Source organism: Periplaneta americana, chromosome 7 (genome assembly GCF_040183065.1).
Source record: "Periplaneta americana isolate PAMFEO1 chromosome 7, P.americana_PAMFEO1_priV1, whole genome shotgun sequence".
NCBI classification, from domain to species: domain Eukaryota; kingdom Metazoa; phylum Arthropoda; class Insecta; order Blattodea; family Blattidae; genus Periplaneta; species Periplaneta americana.
The window spans coordinates 105,765,031-105,788,772 of NC_091123.1; the positions used below are offsets into that span (position 1 = coordinate 105,765,031).

The 23,742-nt window shown below is 37.0% G+C and overlaps 1 protein-coding gene across 1 annotated transcript in view; it reads left to right on the top strand.

The window, feature by feature from the left end:
• The window catches only part of LOC138702780 (short transient receptor potential channel 5-like), a 190,225-nt gene that overhangs the window by 151,084 nt on the left and 15,399 nt on the right, over positions 1-23,742 (top strand). The window contains exon 12 of the mRNA XM_069830080.1: positions 7,531-7,646. Coding sequence (XP_069686181.1) covers positions 7,531-7,646 — 116 coding nt within the window. The remainder of the gene's footprint in view (positions 1-7,530; positions 7,647-23,742) is intronic.

Here is a 23,742-nt window from a genome sequence, read left to right on the forward strand (position 1 = left end):
TCTCTGTAGGCTATCTTTCATAGCTTTCGATTGTTGCTGTCCAAGGCCCCTTATAGACGAAGTCATTTGTTTTCTAATTCATTACACGGCCTTAGATGGCAGTTATTTTAATTTTAAAACTCATTTATCTCATTAAATATCAGTCCTATCAAAATTTTTCAAGGAATAAAACTTATCGCAAATTATTTTTAAAGAAACTTTTGTCATGTAACGTTTTTCACAAAAATCAATAATAAGCGAGATATTTCGATGTATTTAATTCAGGCCCCCTTATAACCCCCCTTTTAAATAATGTATTTTGAATGCCATATAGCCTAAAATCTAAGTTACAACGAACTTAATTTATAGTCCAATTTTAATCGAAATCCGTTCAGACAGACAGACAGACAGACAGACAGACAGACAGACAGACATACAAAAATTTCAAAAAAGCGATTTGCGGTTTCAGGGTGGTTAATTATATATGTTAGGACCAATTATTTTTGGAAAATCGAAAATTACCAGAAAAATTTCGGCTACAGATTTATTATTAGTATATATTTTGAACATTTTTTATATTATTTTTAAGAATTTAAGTTGAACTGATTACTTGGTTGGGTTTTTGTCGAGGTTTTCTCAAAACGTAAGGCGAATGTAAAGTAATCTATGGCGAATCCTCGGCCTCATCTCGCCAAATACCATTTTGCTATCACCAGTCTCCTTGACAATAACCTAGTCGTTGATATGGCGTCGTTAAATGACCAAGTAAAGAAAATCAAATATACAAGGGAAGTTACAAAAGCTTGTGATGGCGAAGAGGGAAGTACTGCAAATGGCTAACATATTGGTGTATTCGTCACATGACATTAAGCAGGAAATATCACATATGGTTGTCAACAACAGTGGATATTTTAAATTTTAAAATGTATTTCTAGTGTAATGTAGTGTTGTTTTGTACTAAGAACTGTAGGCATGTGCAAAAGTCTTTCACAAGAAGTAATTTATTATAGGGCATTATAGTACATTTAAGAATTTTTGTTTTATATTTAGGAATGCTTATGCATAGGCGGAGTTATGGGGGGGGGACATGGAGGGCACTGCCCCCCAAAACTTGGCCGAACTCGTTTTTTCTATTAACGTTAGAAAATATTGAATTCAAAGGATTTTTCTTGATTTTGTTTAATGATTAAGTTTCTGAGCTTAAATTGACGAATTAATGTCTTCAGACCATGTGTCTGGACTACAATTTTAAATTTTTGAATGTATAAGAATTTCTATACCTAATTTGAGGAATGGAAGCACTGTAATGTTTATTTTGTAACAGCCTGTACTGATGTGTTAGAACTCGTGTAGGTGTTCAAGCAGCCACTTGGAGAAATATGAATAACATACTGCAAAACAATACAGAAAAAAGAAACGTGATCCCAGCATAATGTGTAAACTTAAAGACGGGATTAAATTAATTAATTAGAATTTACATTTCATATGATATCTTGCTTTTTAAAATAAGCAGATAAAGTAAATGAGTAAATGTAAAATTGGTCCACCACCTCCTCAAATCCTGGTTGGGACTAGTTACTTGGTTGGGGTTTTTCCTCAACCAATTGAAGCAGAAATGCTGAATAATTTTCGGTGTTGGACCTCGGACTCATTTTGCTATCATTAATTCACATATCATCCATACAATAAGTCCTGGTTAAGTTCATGGTGCGGCGTGCTGTACTTGTACAAGAGCGCGGCCGTTCGGCTACCCATCAGTCACAGAACAGGACTAGTAAGCACAATAAGCCTCAGGCTGCAGTGCAAGGCAAGCCTTCGGGTCCCTCCTCCATACAAGAGAGAAAAAAAAAAAAGTAAAATTGTCTGTATATTTTGTTACAATTTTACTTTATTACAATACCTTCATTAAGTGATCATATTCCGATATATTGTACCAAGGTCAACCGATAATGGGGGGACGAGATAAATGATGTCTCCCATAACCCCGTTATATGGAGATTCTATAGTTTTGCTTTGCCCCCCCCCTTCAAGGAAACGGTTCTCTCTCCGCCTATGTGCTTATGTTAAAAGACTAAAAGACAGTAATGTCTTTTTCACGAACTACTAAGTATTTAATTAAATATCCTGCGAAGATCATAGTTAGTTACTTCAAAAATGTTACGTGTGTGTGTCACTATGGAATGACTCCTAAATTAAGTTGGTGGTCATAGCAGTGAACAAATTTCGCATGAAGAAATGTTTTCTGCATCAAAGTCTGGATCCCACCTTGGTTTCCACTCATTACTGCAGTACCATATGCTTGAGCTACGAGTTTATTTTCTAAATTGAAAGGTTTAGACTTTGTTTTATAACCTCGCTCAGACCATTAGCCGTGCGATTGTTTATCTCTTTGAAAGAAAGAAACCTTTCCACAGGTTTACAATCATTTATGTATCTCAAAATAATAACAAATTGGCTTTTGCAGATTATATCTGTCGACGTCCACAGCCCCTCGCCACCAAACAATAGACAATAGAAACAAAACAAGCTTTGTTTTTCGTCACTTACAGTTAGCCAGGGCTTCTTTGTAAACCACGAATTGCAGAAAGTTCTCCTTTTATTGCCATCTGCCTGTGTAAAACTGAAGTCATTAGGTTGATGTGTGCCTAGTCGTTTAACTTCAAGTTTATCTTCTAATTTTAACGAAGAAAACGATGTTTTTAATAGGTGATCCACTTTATTCATGTTCACATACTTCACTTGCATGCACCAGCGAATAGGGATTATAAAGAATGGACACTGAGTGAATTTTGCCTGTGTTTTGTTCCTCTGTGTGCCAGCGTTTAGTTCTACTTTCAAGCGCTAGAGGTTAGTGTAATCGAGCAAAAGGCTAAGATAATAATTGAGAAAAGAGTTGAGACACAGGATTCAAACATCGCCTACCTTATTGTGTAATCCAGTAACGCTTTGCTTCAAATAAATTCAAGTTAATAGCTTTTCCTTATTTCTCAGTGACGAACTATACTTGTTTTTTTTTTTTTTTTTTTTTTTTTTGAAAGATGGGACATGACAGGAGCGTTGCGATCGGAAAAACAACTGAATGTCACATAGCGTGGTAGGCCTGTTGCTATGGTAACAACGGTTGAGTTGTCAAACTTAACAGTTCCCACGTGGTGAGAGCTTAATAGCTCTCTTGGCGACATTTATTGTGCACACAATGTTAGCATTGGTATACTTCGTCTTTGATTCTCTGTCGATTTTTGTATTGTTTTCTTACCTTCGCGTCAATTGTCAATGAATGTTTTAACGTCAGCCATCTTAACGACAATTGCTAGCTTCCATCAGCTGGCAGCGTGGTAGTCCATATTGGCAACATGACACTGTAATTCCAAGCTCGGCCGCTTAACTGTCATGTCCCATCTTTCAAAAAAACAAGTATAGTTGTAATAATAATTTTTTATATTTCAGATATAATAAATTATATTATAAAATAATATAATACATTATAAAATTAAGTATCAAATTCGTTTAATATTTGTATATAATATAATATAATATAGGTATATGGTTTTACTTCTCGTAAGAGTTTTGTTTTTCCATTTTCAGTGCTATCAGATCAATACATATTTTAATTGCTGTTGGGGTCAACATCTTAACACTCATTATAAAGGAACTCTAGAGTCTAGACATTACAGTTAATGACGGATTTATTATTTTATGGACCCAATTTATTTTATTTGAGTACATAATGTACCTATGTATATTAATTATAAGTGTTATATTTCCGCTGCTAGCTGGTGTGATGTCAGCGCCAACTCTAGGGAGAAAGCAGAATCTCACGCTCTAGCTGACTTGAAGGTCATTGAAATCAGTCCGGCTACATCAAAGGTACCGACGCGAAGTGTCCATTCTTTATAATCCCTATACGCTGCATGCACTATTCAAAGTTCACACGGACACTTCTAGAATTAACCCACTGCTCAGTGGCACTAAGACTCACAGAACAACGAATAGATACGATTGTTGCTTCCGTCCTGCAAGTGGGCCAGGCTCGTCGGACCCCAATGCGAAGCATTACTGTACTCGCAACAGTAACTTCGTAACATTTCGTGAATTTCCGCCAGTAGCGAGCATTGCATACTGTCAGAAGACGAGAGCGGACTGAAGAGGAAGGGATGTGAACAGATAACGTACGACAACACGTCAATATTTGTACTGTAATAAGCGGAAACATTAGGTCTCCTTCTGTTCAACTTAGCTTTAATTTCCATAAGCATTGTTACTCATGTTTCCTGCACGAGTAATAACCTGGCTACTGGGATGCTTATCTGAGCGATGTTTATAATAATCAACAGCGATAGTCAAGGTGACATTCTTGCCTCTCGCACCATGGCAGTTGAGCGCAAAAGTGATTCAAGTTGTGGGGCCCTTTGACGCGGGCCCAAGTTCACAATTTTTTAGTGTCATACAATCTTTGACGTTTTACTGACACACATCGCGTCATGTGACGAAATTTACTGAAACAATTATGAATCCAGTATACTGTCCTGAACAAAATTTAAGCATTTTAAATGAGAAAATAAAATTTCTGGGGAACGAAATATGTGCCCCTAAGGACCGGCCATCCCGGCACATAAGCTTACATATCTCTAACAAATAGACACGTATACGTATAATTTAACATTAGTTCACTCCCTGTCATATTTAAAGAAATTACAATATTAACGGTCAATAGATACAATATTAGTATAAACCTAATTACGCCAATCAACGTTAAAATCTTTATCAGAAGATTATTTTTGACTACATCATTTTAAAAAATTAAATGCCCTTTCTATAGATGAGCTCCGCAGAATAAAATTATGTTCCCCATCATAATACACACATAACAGTACAGTTTGTTCTTCACTGCACACCTTGTAAGCCACTTGCATCTGTGTACCATAATGGCTGAAAAGTACGCGTCTGTCTTTTGGTTGTGTCCTTTATTGACAGCAACGAAGTCGGTCGTTTGTTTTTTTTTTTTAATCACAATTTTGTTCGTAAGTCATTCTTGATAATGGAATTGTTCTAAAAAAATTCAAGTAAATCAGTGTCAGGAACTGTTATTTCACTCATGATTTATTATATCAGCCACAACGCGCACTAACACATCAACTGAACACAGCTAACGAAAGAGATAACTCGGAAACTAAAATCTTTTCAATGTCAAAGCTAGCTTCTTGCGAGCATTGCGACCAGGATAGTTTAGTTAGAAAGGGATGAAAAATCTGCAGGGTGGGTTACACAGAAGAAAGTGTGAATGAAATTAGTCTGCTTGTAATGCAGTGGAGGGGATTGGAAACTTGTGTGTGCAGGCTTCATGTTTACTGCTGCATCACAAATCATCCTGAGCTGTCGCATCACAACATTTAACGCGTAAATATAAATTATATTAATATTAATAAATAATTTTGTTCATAAACTGCAGGTTTATTATGATTGGGTTGGGATTGGATTGGATTATGAAATCTGAAAATGCTTTGGAAGTGAAATAATGTAAATATAATGTAGAATAACACGTTAACTTTGAACACTGACATTGTTAGTACCTTCTGTACAATGTTTTAAACATTATTGTAATATATTAAGCCCTTATCTTTTCCACATAACTCGTAATGAAACTGCATTAGAACACTGCCTTCTTAATTCAGTGCTGCACCGTGATGTAATGGTTTTTAGAAAAATAGTCTATAAAGAAGGCCATGTTTCAAGCATACATTTCCGAAGCTCCCTAGTGTGTAGTCGTCGCTCTAATTTCCGGCAGCCAATCGCGTTGCAGGTCGGCTACATTTAAACGTGTGCATCTTGTGATTCGCTGATTCATTTCTTAAGGCTCGATAAATACTTAATATAATCGCCCGCCATTTTAGCTCTTTCGTCGGCGTTCGCAGAAAGCACACGAAGACGCTATTTGCCGCTCAATTATTTGCTGAATTACATTGTGTTTGATTTATTATCATAGGAGCTACGACATGATAACGTTTAACGGTGTGGCAAATAGATTCCTCGTATGGTAGCTCAGCAACGTAAGAACAAAAATGGCGAACGATACTACCTACCTAGACTTTATAGAACCTTCACTTTCTAAGACGTAAGCAAAGAGGCGGAGTCACGCCGGAAATAACAGCATCGGGACTATAGTTGCTAGTCACTAGTGTGTAGTATGGACTTGAGCTTTGAGATACGGCCTTATTAACAGGGGAAGCTGAGCTTTTTAGCTTACATTGATGCTACGCCACTGCAAACCGATAATTTAATTTTGCACAAGACAATACAACCTATTGTCTAAAAATATATTGTTCCATTAATGTAAAGGTTCTAACAATTATTAATACAGTAGAACCTCACTTATAATAAGTCATTCTCTTCTACATTTTTCATATTTATATGCTAAATTTTTAGAGTATCGACCCTTCACTCCTCCATTAATATCTGTCTCAGTTATACATTTTTCACATTTGTACATTACATTTTTCAGACCCCACATGCGAAATTCACTCCTTTATCCATTACCGGTATCTTTTTTTGTTTGTTTTTAAAAGGAAAGGATGAAGTATGACATTCATGTAGATTTTTCCTTTTGTTTGAAGAGACGTGCACTAGTCTAGAAGTTTCTGTCCATTTCTTTTGAAATGACACTGCTGATTCAGTTGCTTATCGAAGTACTGCACTGCAATGCAGAAGGTAAGAAGACATCAATCATTCCAACTGGCAAAGTTCGAAACATAGCTCGGCTCTACACAGGTAATGAACACACCTGTGCCACACAAAGCCAAACTGAGATTGTTTCAGAAACTTTTCCAGTTGTCTCTGATGAATCTGATGACTATGATGAAGAGGAAAATAATGATTTTGTTCGTGAGGCAATGCAAGGCCTTGAAATCACACAAAGATTCTGTCATTCCAAGACCTTAATATGGGCAGTTTTTCAGTGCTTATAGTATGATGTATGACTGTGCAGCAAAATCTAAAAAGCAAACTAAACTTCATGATTTTTTCGAAGAAGTGTAAAACAGTTTCAATTTGGATTGTAAGGCATTAGGTGAAAAAAGTGCATTTTTAGTCGTGCTATTATTGTTTACTAAAATGGTAGACCTTAATAATGACAGTTTTTCAGTGGCAAGTGCTTATAAGTCAACTGATGAAGAACTGTGCAACAAAATCGATAAAGAAAACTGAAATTGACGATTTTTTCGAAGTAATCTCAAATAGTTTCAACTTGGATCAAAACTCGGACATAAGGTGGCACAAATCTATTTTTCTAGATGGGTTGCACTCTAGACTCCAGAGTGGTATAATAATTAAAGACATTTCAGTTCCAATTAAACATTTTAAATTTTCATTTGTACATTTTCTTATTTAAACAATATTCTAGCCATTCCCTTTAAAAAATGTATAAACGCTTTTACACTACCATTATTCATCGTTAACAAGTGGCCACTGAAATTTGGTATTAATATCTTCATGTAAAATGAACTAACATAGGCTATTATTATAATTATGAAGTAAGAGTTTGTTTTTGTATTTCAGTGTTCTCAATTTTGATTGTTTTCGTTGTCGTCAACATGATGATTGCGGGATTATGCAACACAATGCAGAAAGTCATTGACAATGTTCATGTGGAATGGACCTTCGGTCGAACTGCGGTAAGTGTAAAAGGCCAGAAAATAGGAGAATGTTGAGTGATGAGGTCTGAGTTTTAACACTAAAAGCAAGCAATTCCTACATAAAAAATTAAGAAAATTACAGTATTTAGAAAACAACATAATGAAAACTGTAGTTGTCGATTTTTCTGTTGAATACAAAATCTCAATTTGTTATTATAATTTCTTGTCATTTTCAATTTACTGGTACTTTTTATTGTTCTTTCATAATTTCTATATTGAATAGTAATGCTGACATTCCTTCACCAAGTATTCATAAAAACAATCGTTTCAAAATTAATAGTGGAATATAAAATAATATGTGCGTCCTAATTATTAATCTCTGGATTTTTACATTTGAAACTATTCTATTCCTACAGGAAATCTTTCATGTAGTCTTGACCAAGAAGCAAATTTTGATGGGCTTTATGAAGGAGTCACAGATATTAGGAAAAACCTAGAGCCAGTCACTGCTCCTTTGTCCTATCTCAGCCTGGTTTTTGCTTTCCTCCCTTTGCAAAGTTTAGTTTAGTTCCACTCAGCATCAAGGTCATAGCAACGGTGATTTAATGTGTGGAATAACATACGTACTTTATCTACAATATGTACATTATGGGAAAGCCTGCAAGAAAAGTGCACAGTGTTTAGAGCAAATCTTCAGGGAATGGATATGCTGGATAGGGATAATGATGATACATATGTCACCATTTCATCATTATAGGATCAATATAAGGCCAAAAAAAGAAATTTCAACACGGCCTCACAGAAAAAATAATAGGATGATACTGTGGTTGCAATGAGATATTCACCGAAAAAGTTCCTGAGATGTCTATCTCAGAATATAAACCTGCTTATACAGCGAAAAAAAAAAATGAATTTTTAAACCACATAAAACGACTACTATGCATTTCTTACAAGTTTGTGACCATTATGAGAGTGCAGTATTGTGAATGTTTCTTGATGGCAAGCTACTGTAGATCCTTAATTAGTGAGTGATGTTTTCAGTTCAGGTATGCTCTGTGCTGCATGAATATGTTATTTCATCTATATCAGACACTAGTCCATAGATTGGTACCGGTATATGATTCACTTCAAATACAAATCTTATACCCTGATCAAATTCTTTTAATCATACAATTACAACTGAATGCTATAATGAAAAACGATTAATTATTTTTCCAAATGATAAGTGAAGAAGAAAGTAAGTATTTTTCCAACAGGATTCGGAAACTGCACACACAAAAGATGCCAGAAGATTTTTTATGGGATAATTAGAAAAGTGATGTGATCACTAATGTCACAGAATTTAACTGTGTGTTGATGATGATGATGATGATATGTAGTGGAATCACTTATGTTACTTCTTGCTTATCTCTTGAATAACTGAGTTCATCTCAACTTTTCAAAGTAGGCCCAATTCACGTAGATCTATTCACGCCCTAAAAATTTTTGTTTGAAGAAGTTTTCAACTATAGAAATTCTGTAAGTGACAATAATGAGTCTAATAATGAATGTCTTCAACACGTATGCAGTGGTATCATTCAGCCAGTTCACCTGAAACACTTGTTAAATTTGTCATAGCTCACAGAACAGGTTTTTACATTTTTAAGTTAAAAATTTAGCTTTTTTACAGAAAGGAAGAACATTAATTCAACACGAATTTTCCAGCCTTTTAATATTTTAGTAAATGTAATGCATAAATAAACGATAATATAGCATATTTATTATAGCGAGGGTCAGTGGACATGAACAGAATGTGTCCTCCAAATCACGTCGTTCCCTAAACAGCTGGTTACCATGACAACGTGACGTCAATTCTCTCAGAAAACTGTGATTTTACTACCCATGTGAAGGGATGTTTTCAACAACCAAGCATCCCCGCATCAGTGCTGTGGACTTCCGAACCGCTCAAACCAGTTGCAAAGATCACCCTCTCAATATTGTTCGCTCCTCGCCTTGACGCCTCCACCCACACCCAGAGCATGGCTCTGCTTTTTTTCCTTGTGCAGGTGTTAGTTTTTAAGTGACTGTTAAGTGTGTGTCTGTGATAATGAATCCAGTTAATGATAAGAAGGATTTTCAGATTTTAAGAACATAACGCGGGCTCTAAACAAACACAAAGATTCTGCCCAACATCTAAAATGCTAATTGTAACTCAACACTTTCCTGAAGAATAGGAATACAATTTCTGACGCCATTCGTGAAAATGCAAGGTTACATCTTGTCCATTTCAATGAAAATGTTCGCTTAAATAGGATTTTTTTCTAACTTGTAATTGATTCAGTGCTATATTTAAGCAAACAAGAACTTGGATTTAGGGGTCAATAAATCGAGGCAATTTCAAGGAACTACTTGCATTATTAATATCTAGGAGTCCACTGGAAATTCAAAACCACTATTCTAAAATTAACAGTGTATTCATCGGTGATTCTAAGACCATACAAAATGAAGTGCTAGACTGTATATCTGACTACATCAATGACCATGTGAAAAATGAGATTCATAACACAACTTTTTTTGCTATTGAAGTTGATGATAGCACAGACATTACTCAGACATCACAGTGTTCCATGATAATAAGATATGTAAATTCTGAAGGAATTATTGTTGAACGTTTCCTGGGGTTTCATAATGTTAGTGCTGATAGATCCTCTGAAGCATTGTTCAACCTTTTGGATGGGGTTTTATCAGAATTTGGTTATGAGAACAAATTGGTAGCACAGTGCTATGACGGAGCAAGCGTAATGGCGGGTCACTTGAACAGTCTCCAGAAGAAAGTTAAGGACAAAGCAGCTCAATCTGTTTTCGTACATTGTTTAGCCCATCGGTTAAACTTGGTGTTGCAACAGAGTTTAGAATGCAATTCTAAATGTCGCATATTTTTTGCGAGTATCAGTGGGATTCCGTCATTTTTCCACCATTCATCAAAAAGAACACACGTAATAGATTCACTGTCAGCTAGACGTATACCAACCTTAGCAGAAAATCGCTGGTATTCTAATTCAAAATTACTCAATGTAATTGTAGAGGATTGGGAAAACTTGAAACAAGCTTTTGAGCTAATTATGAATGACAAGCTATTTGACAAGAAATCTATTCAACTTAGTAAGGGGTTTCTGAATGATATGAATAGTTTTGAATTTACCTTTCTGGCTGTAGTATTCAATGATATTTTTTCATTGACCGATGTTCTATTTGATGTTCTACAGAAAAAATCGCTGGACATTACATACTGCATATCTAAGATAAAAAGTACTTGTGCTGTAATAAACAATAAAAGAAATGACCAGTATTTCTTGGAATTATTTGAGAAAGTTAAAGGAATGACCAGCCTAACTCGGAGAAGAGAATACAGTACCTTGACAGAGGATGAGATTTTTCGAAATTTCAGAATTTTGTTTTTCAAGATTTTGGATTCTATTTCAATGGAAATGAAAGTGAGGTTTCAAGACTGTGATAATTTGCAATTTCTCGGCCTTGTGGATACTTCAAAATTTGATAAATATGCTAAAGATTTCCCTTCTACAGCACTTGAAAATTTACAACACTGCTATCCATTGATATTCAACAAAATTGACCGTTTGAAGAACGAACTGCGGCTACTGTATGCAGATGAGGTGAATAGGTCGATATTTACCGTGGAGTGTTTCAAATTGTGCCAAGAAAATAAGGATGTATTTGAGGAATCATATAAACTATTTGCCTTAGTTTTAACAATTCCATCTACAAGTGCATCTGTGGAAAGAAGCTTTTCGTGTTTAAATAGAATTAAGTCTTTTAGGAGGAATACAATTTCACAAGAAAGACTCACAGCATTGGCAAATATTTCTATTCAGAAAGAACTTTTGTGTGAACTGATGAAAGAGCATCCATTTTATGAAGACATCACGGATAGGTTTGCTGCTCTCAAGAACCGAAGGATTGACTTAATAGGTCAAGAAATAGGTGAGTCTTGCATGTCCAATTTTTATGGGAGTGTATTTTTAAACTCTATTATCGTGCTATACTAACCCCATTTATCCCTTCACCTGCTTGTTTGGGTAGGAGCCGCCACTGATGCAGTTATGCAAAAAAGAACTAACCCACAAAACTAGCGTTTTTTTAGTTAATATCGTTTTTGGATGTGTAAGACATCAATTTATGTTCTGCAAAAAAGTTCTAAGCCAATTGACCAATAGTAATAATATTACCACATGAAACGATGAACTAAGATTTGTTTTTGGCTGTTTTATAATATATATAAAAGATCTAAGGAACTTAGTTCCTTTTTACAAATTAATTAAATGACAGAAACCTGGACCCAAGAGGCTTGGTTCCTTTTTTAAAAATTATTTATAGAATATTATAACTGTGTATATTACGTGTGGCAGTAATGTAGTAATCGTTGTGAAACACTGCTTAAAAATAGAAAAGGTGACAACAATGACATTAAATATATATTATGACATCAAGAAAGCATGTGTAGAGGTGAAGAATCTAAATTTTGTTCGGATAAAGACAATGTAACAGCTAAAGAACCCACTAATGATAAAAGTACAAATTTAGAATCTGAAGTTTTAACTGGAAATCCAACAGAGGAGATCTATGTAACGATATTATTAATTTTTGTTCCTACAGAGAATTCTCTGTTGTGGTTATTTTATTAATAACGGAGAAAGATTTGCTCTGGCGATCGAACCCAGGATCCCCCAGTGCTATGCACTGGGTGCTCTACCACTGAGCTATGCTGAGGCTCAATCCACGGCACTGGATCAAACTCTTCTCTTTTGGTTTCTTTTCCTTTTTGGCCTACTCCATGTTCGACATATATTATGTCATCATACAGAAGCACCCCCTTCAGGGGACATCACCTTATCGTAACACTGTCTGTGCGGGTGAAGGTGTTTGTGTGCTTCAATGAAGCTGGGGGCTATGCCGGTGGTAGCTTAGCTACTAGTAGGGCCTCCCTTGTCGGACAGGCCCCAACCGAGAAGTCAGACGAAGCAGTAGCGGCTCCTGCATATTTCTTAAGAGGAGGAAAGAAGTTAACAGCACGAAATGACACCTTCTTGAATGAAACATGCTACAAATTAGCCTACATGCATACATGTAAGACCAGGTAGTGTTGGGGTTGGCCTTCCCTTCTGTATAGCAATAATCTGTTCTTGTAAACTGAGTTTCTTAAATTGTCCAAAATGTATTATGTTTTCACTTCCAGTCATTGTTGAATAATTGCGCAAATTAACAATTACAAGGAAATTCACAACCTCGTAGCATTTTTCGAGCACACTACAGCATCACACGTGTTGGAAGAGACCAGCTACTAACTCGTAACTGGAACCGTTTTACAGAAATGGGAATGGGAAATGATCTCAGGAAAGCGAGAACATCGCACCCACCCACGTGGTCTGTGTTGCCACATGTACATTTTACAAGTTCAGTATCACATGCTTTTGAAGAATGTCAGTTCTTGTAAAGTCATACTATCATTATTGTTCAAAGCTCCCGGTGGCCGATTAATTTTTTTATGTTAAAAATGATGTAGTTTGGAGTACCTACTTTCAGTTTCAAATATATTTGTACAAAACTGACAACTTGGCTGTTGCCCTGTCTAGTAAACAATGAATAGAAGTGAATTTCAGGGGCCAACTACGTAGAACTATTTCCTCTTTGTTTTACATAAACCCGACTTTAACGTTCAAATATCCACGAAAGTTTCAAACCATGAATAGTAGCCTATATAAAGTGCAATGAATAATATTTTTGATTTATAATTTTAAAAAAGTTTACATGGTGTCTTTCATAGCGTTGCTTTAAAACTGTTTTTGTTGTGTCTCCTCCTAGATGTGTTATAGTCTGGTTGAATGCAGCATCGTTAGATGGCAGCGGTAGCGAGCTTGCTGCACGACCAGTCGGTTTCTATTTCCCGCCCATGCGCTGATTCAGAGGAGGATCTCCTCCCTCACGGTTCATTTACTTGCTTTAAAACTCTGCTTCTGTTTCTCGCCGTTAGTGCGCTGTTGTCTATGTGTGTTAATTGCAGTAGAGGAGGAATGGAGTGCCTTTCCTCCAAACAGACAATCTCGCATCATTCTCACAGTTTTCTACAGCACATGAGCACGCGTTGTTTAAAACTCGATCAACCGAATTTTTCTTATAGCTGTGAACTTAAAAATTATCGAATCTTCCTCGAATTTCAAGGCACATATTTTATTTGGTATTTACATTCAAAAGAAGAAAATGTCAGGAGGACGTTCCTCCCTTCCCTCCCCCAAGGAACCGCCACTGAGACGAAGTATGTTCTATAATGACCCATCATATTTTATTCCTGTCCCTATCCTTTTTCCTTCCATTTCCCTTAGGATTGGAGTGAATAGTCTCAACTCACTCTGTAAAAGAATGTAGAGAGGAGCAAAACACCTAGAAGTTCCCTGTGAGCAGAGGCACAGAGAAGAGGCAATCCCTCTACTATGCTAGGATGCTGTGGGACAATCACTCGCACACCTGAAATATCATAGATTAAAGGAACAGCAGTAATGGAAAGCCGAACAGACCCTCTGTTGACAACTTTTGGAATGAAGAGGAAAACGAGAATTGGTTTCTGGAATGTACGGACATTGAAAGAGACTAGTAGATTAAAACAAGTTGTAAAGGAAATGAAAAATTATAAACTTGACATTCTGGGCTTGAGTGAGGTTAGATGGCCTGATTTTGGAGAACTAAAAACGGATGAAGGAACAGTCTTGTTATACTCTGGGCAAACTGGAGAAAATGCAGAACATAGAAATGGTGTTGGAATATTGGTAAGCAGCTCGGCAAGAAGAAGCCCAATGGAATGGCACCCAATTTCTGATAGACTTTTAATAGCTAGGTTCAAAACGAAGATAAGACATATTACTATTTTTCAATGCTTTTAAGAAAGTTAAGAAGAGGGATATATGCATTGTGATGGGGGATCTAAATGCAAAAATTGGTAACCAGAATGATGGATTGGAGCAAGTGATGGGGACACATGGAATTGCAATTATAAACGAGAATGGCGAGATGTTTATAGATTTTTGTGCAAGCCATGATTTGATAATTGGCAGTACAATATGTCCACATAAAAAAATGCCACAAAATAATGTATCACCGGACCACAGCACTGCAAATCAAATTGACCATATAGCAATAACAAGGACCTTCAGACGATCGTTATTAGATGTAAGGAATAAAAGAGGAGCCGATGTTGGAAGTGACCACCACCTGATGCTAGCAGAGTTCAAGATGATGATAGTTTCTGCTGGTAGGAAGTTCAACAGGAGAAGTAGGACATATGATATCAATAAATTGAAGGAGATAGACTAAAGAGAGGAATTCAAAATAGAACTTTCAAATCGTTTTAAAGAATTAGAAAATATTTCTGAAGAAAGTATTGAAAATACCTGGGAAAAAATATAAAATGTGTACCACAATACTAGCGAGAAAGTCCTTGGTTTTAGAAACAGACATAAGGAATGGATGCAAGAAAGTACTTGGAATCTAATAAACGAAAGGAAAACTATTAAAGCTAAACTAAATATGAGCAAGACAAGAAACCAAAAAATTCAAACACAGTAGAATATGCAGCAGTGGAGAGGCAGATGTGCCAGAAACGATAAGAGTAAATGGATAGATGACTATGCACTGAAGGCAGAGGAAGCAGCAAGAAAAGAAGATTCCAAGGAACTATACAAAATTACAAAAATGTTGGCTAAGAAGAACTTTATTAAAAATAAGCCAATAAGAGACAATAAAGGGAAGCTTTTAACCATTCTACAGGACCAGTTACAAAGATGGAAGGAACACTTCCTTGAAATTCTCAGTTGGACTGAAGAAGAAATAGAGGAAGAAGAGACCGACTTTGAAATCCACCCTGACATTAGAACACATGCTCCAACATGCAACGAAATAATAGATGCTCTCAAAGATATTAATAGTGGTAAAGCACCAGGGATAGACAACATTCCACTTGAAATTTTAAAAGTTGATGTTAAAATGTCAGCGGAATTACTACAACCATTAATGAAGAAGATTTGGAATAAGGAAAAAGTTCCAGAAGAATGGAAAAAAGGACTTATTGTAAAATTACCGAACAAAAGTGATTTGACAAGGTGTAAAAACTGTAGAGGTATTACTTTACTATCAGTCTCTAGCAAGATTTTATCAAGAATTATATTCAATAGGATCAAAAATGTCATAGAAACAAAACTTATAAAAGAACAAGCTGGCTTTAGACAACATCGTAGCTGTACAGATCTAATAAACACACTTCGTATATGCAAATCTAGTCTTTCAGGTAAGGCTCCCTGTAAAGCAGATTTGAAAAATTTCAAGGGAAAAATTGTTCCGGGGCCAGGTATTGATCCCGGGACCTCTGGTTGAACGTACCAGCACTCTGCCAACTGAGCTACCCGGGAACTCCACCCGACACTGTCTCAACTTTTCCCTTTATATCCACACAACTGGCATGGACTGACAAAGCACCAGAGACCCACATCGACTGCACACAAACTCTGTGTGACTTGGAATTGTGGTTTTCTGTTAACGTACACAGTGACGTATATATTATGCAAATCTAGTCTTTCAGGTAAGGCTCCCTGTAAAACAGATTTGAATAATTTCAAGGGAAAAATTGTTCTGGGGCCGGGTAACAATCCCGGGACCTCTGGTTGAACGTACCAGCGCTCTGCCAACTGAGCTACCCAGGAACTCCACCCGACACTGTCTCAACTTTTTCCTTTATAGCCACACAACTCGCGTGGGCTGACGAAGCGCCAGAGACCCACATCGAGTGCACACGAACTCTGTGTGACTTGGAATTCTGGTTTTCTGTTAACGTACACAGTGACGTATATATTATGCAAATCTAGTCTTTCAGGTAAGGCTCCCTGTAAAGCAGATTTGAATAATTTCAAGGGAAAAATTGTTCCCGGGCCGGGTATCGATCCCGGGACCACTGGTTGAACGTACCAGTGCTCTGCCAACTGAGCTACCCGGGAACTCCACCCGACACCATCTCAACTTTTCCCTTTATATCCACACAACTCGCGTGAGCTGACAAAGCGACAGAGACCCACATCGAGTGCACAGAAACTCTGTGTGACTTGGAATTGTGGTTTTCTGTTAACGTACACAGTGACGTATATATTATGCAAATCTAGTCTTTCAGGTAAGGCTCCCTGTAAAGCAGATTTGAATAATTTCAAGGGAAAAATTGTTGCGGGTCCGGGTATCGATCCTGGGACCTCTGGTTGAACGTACCAGCGCTCTGCCAACTGAGCTACCCAGGAACTCCACCCGACACCGTCTCAACTTTTCCCTTTATATCCACACAACTCGCGTGGGCTGACGAAGCACCAGAGACCCACATCGAGTGCACACAAACTCTGTGTGACTTGGAATTATGGTTTTCTGTTAACATACACAGTGACGTATATATTATGCAAATCTAGTCTTTCAGGTAAGGCTCCCTGTAAAGCAGATTTGAATAATTTCAAGGGAAAAATTGTTCCGGGTCCGGGTATCGATCCCGGGACCACTGGTTGAACGTACCAGTGCTCTGCCAACTGAGCTACCCGGGAACTCCACCCGACACCATCTCAACTTTTCCCTTTATATCCACACAACTCGCGTGAGCTGACAAAGCGACAGAGACCCACATAGAGTGCACAGAAACTCTGTGTGACTTGGAATTGTGGTTTTCTGTTAACGTACACAGTGACGTATATATTATGCAAATCTAGTCTTTCAGGTAAGGCTCCCTGTAAAGCAGATTTGAATAATTTCAAGGGAAAAATTGTTGCGGGTCCGGGTATCGATCCTGGGACCTCTGGTTGAACGTACCAGCGCTCTGCCAACTGAGCTACCCAGGAACTCCACCCGACACCATCTCAACTTTTCCCTTTATATCCACACAACTCGCGTGAGCTGACAAAGCGACAGAGACCCACATCGAGTGCACAGAAACTCTGTGTGACTTGGAATTGTGGTTTTCTGTTAACGTACACAGTGACGTATATATTATGCAAATCTAGTCTTTCAGGTAAGGCTCCCTGTAAAGCAGATTTGAATAATTTCAAGGGAAAAATTGTTCCGGGTCCGGGTATCGATCCCGGGACCTCTGGTTGAACGTACCAGCGCTCTGCCAACTGAGCTACCCGGGAACTCCACCCGACACCGTCTCAACTTTTCCCTTTATATCCACACAAGGCTGGCAGAGCGCTGGTACGTTCAACCAGAGGTCCCGGGATCGATACTCGGACCCGGAACAATTTTTCCCTTGAAATTATTCAAATCTGCTTTACAGGGAGCCTTACCTGAAAGACTAGATTTGCATAATATATGTCACTGTGTACGTTAACAGAAAACCACAATTCCAAGTCACACAGAGTTTGTGTGCACTCGATGTGGGTCTCTGGCGCTTCATCAGCCCACGCGAGTTGTGTGGATATAAAGGGAAAAGTTGAGACGGTTCGGGTGGAGTTCCCGGGTAGCTCAGTTGGCAGAGCGCTGGTACGTTCAACCAGTGGTCCCGGGATCGTTACCCGGCCCCAGAACAATTTTTCCCTTGAAATTATTCAAATCTGTTTTACAGGGAGCCTTACCTGAAAGACTAGATTTGCATAATATATACGTCACTGTGTACGTTAACAGAAAACCACAATTCCAAGTCACACAGAGTTTGTGTGCACTCGATGTGGGTCTCTGGTGCTTTGTCAGTCCACGCCAGTTGTGTGGATATAAAGGGAAAAGTTGAGACAGTGTCGGGTGGAGTTCCCGGGTAGCTCAGTTGGCAGAGTGCTGGTACGTTCAACCAGAGCTCCCGGGATCGATACCTGGCCCCGGAACAATTTTTCCCTTGAAATTATTCACACTTCGTATAATTTTGGAACAATCTGCAGAATGGCAAAATACACTCTACTTAACATTTATTGACTTCGAAAGAGCATTTGACTCTGTCAATAGACATGTTTTTTGGCAAACCTTAAAGGAGTATGGCCAGTGGCGTATACTGGTTAAAGGGTTTGGGCTACCACTGACCCTATTATTACACAAAATATATTTTAAAATCCCTATAATAAAATTCCTTACATATTTATGTGAATTCCAGACGTCTTGATTGGGACGAAAATACGTTGATGACTTCGTCCTTGAAATTACAGTTGGGCCAATTGCAAAGTTTCTGTAGAAATGACTTTTCAATGGATATTAATGCCAAGCCGGATAAACGTTCTTGTGTATGAGTTGATCTACAGTAGGATTTTATTCTCTTCAACGCAGAAAATGTTCTTTCTACCGATGCTGACGTAGCTGGTATTGTCACAATAATTAATGTTGCCAATTTAAGGACTTCAGGAATAACTTGGTTCAGCTGGTTTTCATATATGGCAGATAATATTTCATGGCTAGGTTTGTTCGAAAAATCAAAAGACTTCTGCTGAATATATTACACTTAATTCATTTTTCAAACGTACTTGATCAAAGTGACTGTTATAGGACTGAAATAATTTGTTTAGTGCCTCATTCGGGAAGTTTTCTCTATAAGCAGAAAATTTTTGAGAATCTAGAAGATGTGTGAACTGAAGCTTTCCATAATCAGAAAATCTGTCAGTAATTTCCATGTGCATACGATCTAGTATGCTGTAGTACAGCTGCCTGTATTTCAATTCATCATCTCCTTTTCTTCGCTTTAATGGTGGTTCCATTGTATTGGCTGAAGAATTTTCATTTTCCATATTACTCCATATGGACGGAAACCCACTACGTCTGAACTCGGATATAGTATTTTTTTTTTTAACTTTGATACCTCTTGCAAGTAGTATGCTATGTCTAGACTTTTTGTCTGAAGAATATTGTAGACCACATATCTGTATGTGCGAACACTCTAGCATAGACTTCAAGAAGAAATATATTCTGAAACTGTGTGAAAAAATTCAATTATCCTTGAGCCTGCACATTTACAGCATCATCCCAGTTTTCTTCAGAGTCATTACAAATGATATTTTTAAAGAAAGCAGTCAGTTTTTCTCTGTATTCCTTTACTGTATTTACAAGCCGAGATGTAAAATTCAATCTAGTTGGTGCTACTTTTGGGAGTTTCTTGTTCATAAATTCCTTGAGTTTTCTGATCTTTTAGGAGATGATGAGAAAAATGCATCTAAACCCGACAGTGTTTTGAAAAAAATGCGGCATTCTGGAATGGATGAAGTAGTTTGTTGCAAAACTAAATTGAGAACATGGCTGTAACAATGGACAAATAGTGCTTGAGGATACTTTTCTTGAACTTTTGTTTTTAAGCCATTAATATTTCCCGCCATAACTGAAGCACCATCGTATGTCTGTGCAATTAACTTATTGCCGACATTGTATTCTGCTATAACACCTTCCACATGCTGAAACAAAGCAGCAGCAGTTTTGTCCGAACTGACATTTGTGAATCCTATAAACCGTTCTTGAACATTGGCAGTACTGTTGACGTATCTTAAAACAGTGGACAATTGACTCTGATTAGAGCAGTAACTTGTTTCATCAACAACAATGGCCACAAAAGGTTTTATGTTCTTTATCATAACCCCACTTATAGCAAATATTAAGTCATTCTGAATTGCGAGAGAAATACCACGAAATACTGTTGAACTCTCAAGATGATTGGCCAGTAAATGGTCAAATTCACTTAAGGAAATTAAATATTCAATATAATTTCCTATATTGTCTGATTCCACACTCTCGTTATGACCCCGAAAAGCCAATTCTTGTTTTCCTAGAAAGCAGACTGCGTTAATAAGATGCAGTAAAATCTCCCGATTTTTTTTTGGTTGATGTGTAGAGCTTTTCGCTTATCTATCTGTAAATCAATTCTTGTCTTCCCAAAGTTTGCAAAGTTCATGCTACTACAAATATGAGCTTTTGATTTGTCGTATTCTAGAACTGCCGTTCGAAGGGAGTTCATATTAGAAAACCCCTCTTTTGACCACACATTAGTTTCGCGGCTAAATAACAAACATGGCCAGCAAAATAGTTTAGACAGTTTAGAAGTACCACACAACCAATTCCACTTACCATATGATGTTGAAGTGAAATGGCGTGTGTACTCTCGCTGTTTTTCTTTTACGTCCATGGACAAATTTAACTCAGGAGTTGGTCTTTCCATTTTCACAATTTCAACTTTCTCGTTGTTATGTACGACTGTTAAAAGGCACTTTTAATAAACCTTCTATTACACAGTCATTTTCAACACAAACCTCTCCAGAAACTTGTTCTGCCATATTTTTCACAATAACACTTAATTGGGAAATTAAAAACTTAATAATTCACAATTAATATAACTCTTAGACACTCGAACAAATCACAGATTTAAAATAATGCACTGCAAGAACACAATCACATTCAATTGCTAGCATACTAAGCGTATTGCTGCTTCACGCCTGCGAAGAAACCGATCATGAGAGCGGCAACTCGCCCGCCTACAGTGCACGATGGAAACAGGAGGGAGCGGAGGGGACGGGCAGTTGTGCGAAGGACAGCGTGAGCGAAACGATCACAGGCTACCTCACGTAGCAAGCGGTTTCTCCAGCGATGCCGCCTTGACAACTTGTTTCTTTTCGAGAGGAGAGAACGCATATAAATCTAACAATTACTTTAATTTTAATTACTATGGTAAAACTAGTAATACAAAATTATTACATTATGTTATATTATAAACTTTTTCTTTTGTAATTTCCTTGGGCTACCGCTGGTAGCCTCGGTAGTCCGCAAAATACGCCCCTGAGTATGGCATTCCACCAAAAATTATTAATATTATTAAAGACATGTACCAAGGTTCCAAAGCACATAATACATGAAGGTAATCTCTCAGAACCTATAGAAACGAAATCTGGAGTAAGACAAGGGTGTATTCTCTCCCCAACATTGTTTCTGATGGTGTTAAATAGAACTATGAGAAGGGTTATAGGAAAAAGGAGAAGAGGAATTCAGTGGGATATTAACAATCGTCTGGAAGACCTTGACTTTGCAGATGATATGCTAGCACAGAGATTTAGGGATATCAAAGCTAAAGTTGAGAAATTACAAGAGGAATTAGGAAATGTTGGATTAAAGATAAACTCCTCTAAGACAAAACAGATGAGGGTAAATTGTAATAATAAAAATAAATTGACAGTAAATGATATAGAAATAGGAGAATTGGATACTTTTCTATACCTGGGAAGTGTGGTTACAAAAACAGGTGGAGCAGAAGAAGATGCGAAAAGACGTATTCAGCTAGCAAATGAAGCATTTGTACAGCTATATCCCATATGGCGGAATAACAACATCTCATTGAAGACAAAGCTCAGACTGTTTAACACACATGTAAAATCAGTCCTCCTCTATGTTTGTGAAACTTGGAAAATTACGGGTGTAATAAATAAAAAGATACAGACGTTCGTCAACAGAGGTCTGAGACGTATTCTAAATATAAGATGGCCGGAAATAATAGCAAATGAAGAACTGTGGAGAAGAACTAACCAATCACAAATATGTTACCAAATAAAACAAAGAAAATGGAATTGGATAGGCCACACGCTGAGAAAGCCAAATGGAGCTATTGAGAAGACTGCAATTGATTGGAATCCACAAGGAGTAAGGAAGAGAGGACAGCCTAGAAAACATGGAAACGATCAATAGAGGAGGAAGTAGAGAGATGTGGGAAAACTGGAAAGAGGTGAAATGGATGGCTGGCGACAGAATACACAAGAGGAACTTTACTGCTGCCCTATGTTCCACCTAGGAACAACAGGATATAAGTCAAGTCAAGTCAATACAGGAGCACATTCATACGAGTGACTTGGGCTTCTCTTCCTACAAAAGAATATCCTAAAACAAATTTAACTTCAAATTTAAAACTCTTAGGAAAGATACATGCAATAAATATTAAACTTTTTTGACAAAAGAGAACCGTTTCTATTGAGGAAGAAAAACGTGATATACAGTCTGAGCACAATGAACTGCCGATGAATTGTGAAAATGCTGAAAGAAAATGGAATAGGATTTAAAAGCAGCAGCTTCTTCAGACAAAATCGAGTGTTTGACATTTGACATGGATAGAACACTCCCACTGCCAAGACTACTTACAAATATTTTTTACAATCGGCAGTTATGGATATACAACTGTGGTGTACGTTCGTCTAAGACATAAATAATACTGGATACTGTTATCTTTGGGTGAAGGTGAAATAGGAAGAGGTGCACAAGAGGTTGCCTATTGATACATATCAAGGAACATTTGCCAAAAGGAGTTAGAGAGTTATTAATTGTGGAGTGATTCATGTGATGGTCAAAATCGCAACATAAAGATTGTGCTAATGCTAAAAATATTGCTCGAATTCCATCCAACCCAAAGTCGATTACTCTGCGCTATTTGTTTTCTGGCCATAGCTATTTGAATAATCAGTTAATGACAATGATTCTGGTAAAATAGAGACAGCTTTGAAAAGGCAGCAAAGGTTATATATCTTAGATAATTATGTTGCAATCATAAAAGAATATAGAAGGAAATGTCCTTTAAAAATGTATATAAAGACAAATGAAAACTTTCTAGGATCAGGAAATCTGGATTAATTTTATTTCAAAATAAGCAGAAAATTAAAAAAAAAAAATGTGACTTAGTTCTTTTTTTGCAAATTAAGCATTTGAACATTTTTAGTAAGTTCCCTTCAATTAAAATGAATGAAAATTGTAATATTTATTGGACAAATTACGAACAGGGAAAAAAAAGGTGAATGGTGAAATTATTGGCTGGATAAAAACTCGTCAGATTACTGTGAAGGAAAAAAAGGTCTACTTGCTTTTTATGATACAAAATTTTGATGATTTGTCGATTTTGTTAGATACGCAGAATATATATGGTTTGGAGGTAGGTGCAATTTTTTGAGTCTGAACAGTCATGTGCGGACATCGTGAAACACATTTCAGGCTCAATGGAGGTCAATTTATTTAAATATAATATAACAACTCGCAATTTAAAGAGAGTAAATGGATGACAAATGTAGCAGTATAAGAAAGAAAATGGCTCTTGCTATTTACACTAGAACTGTGTTTCCTGATTCCTCTGAACCCAGTA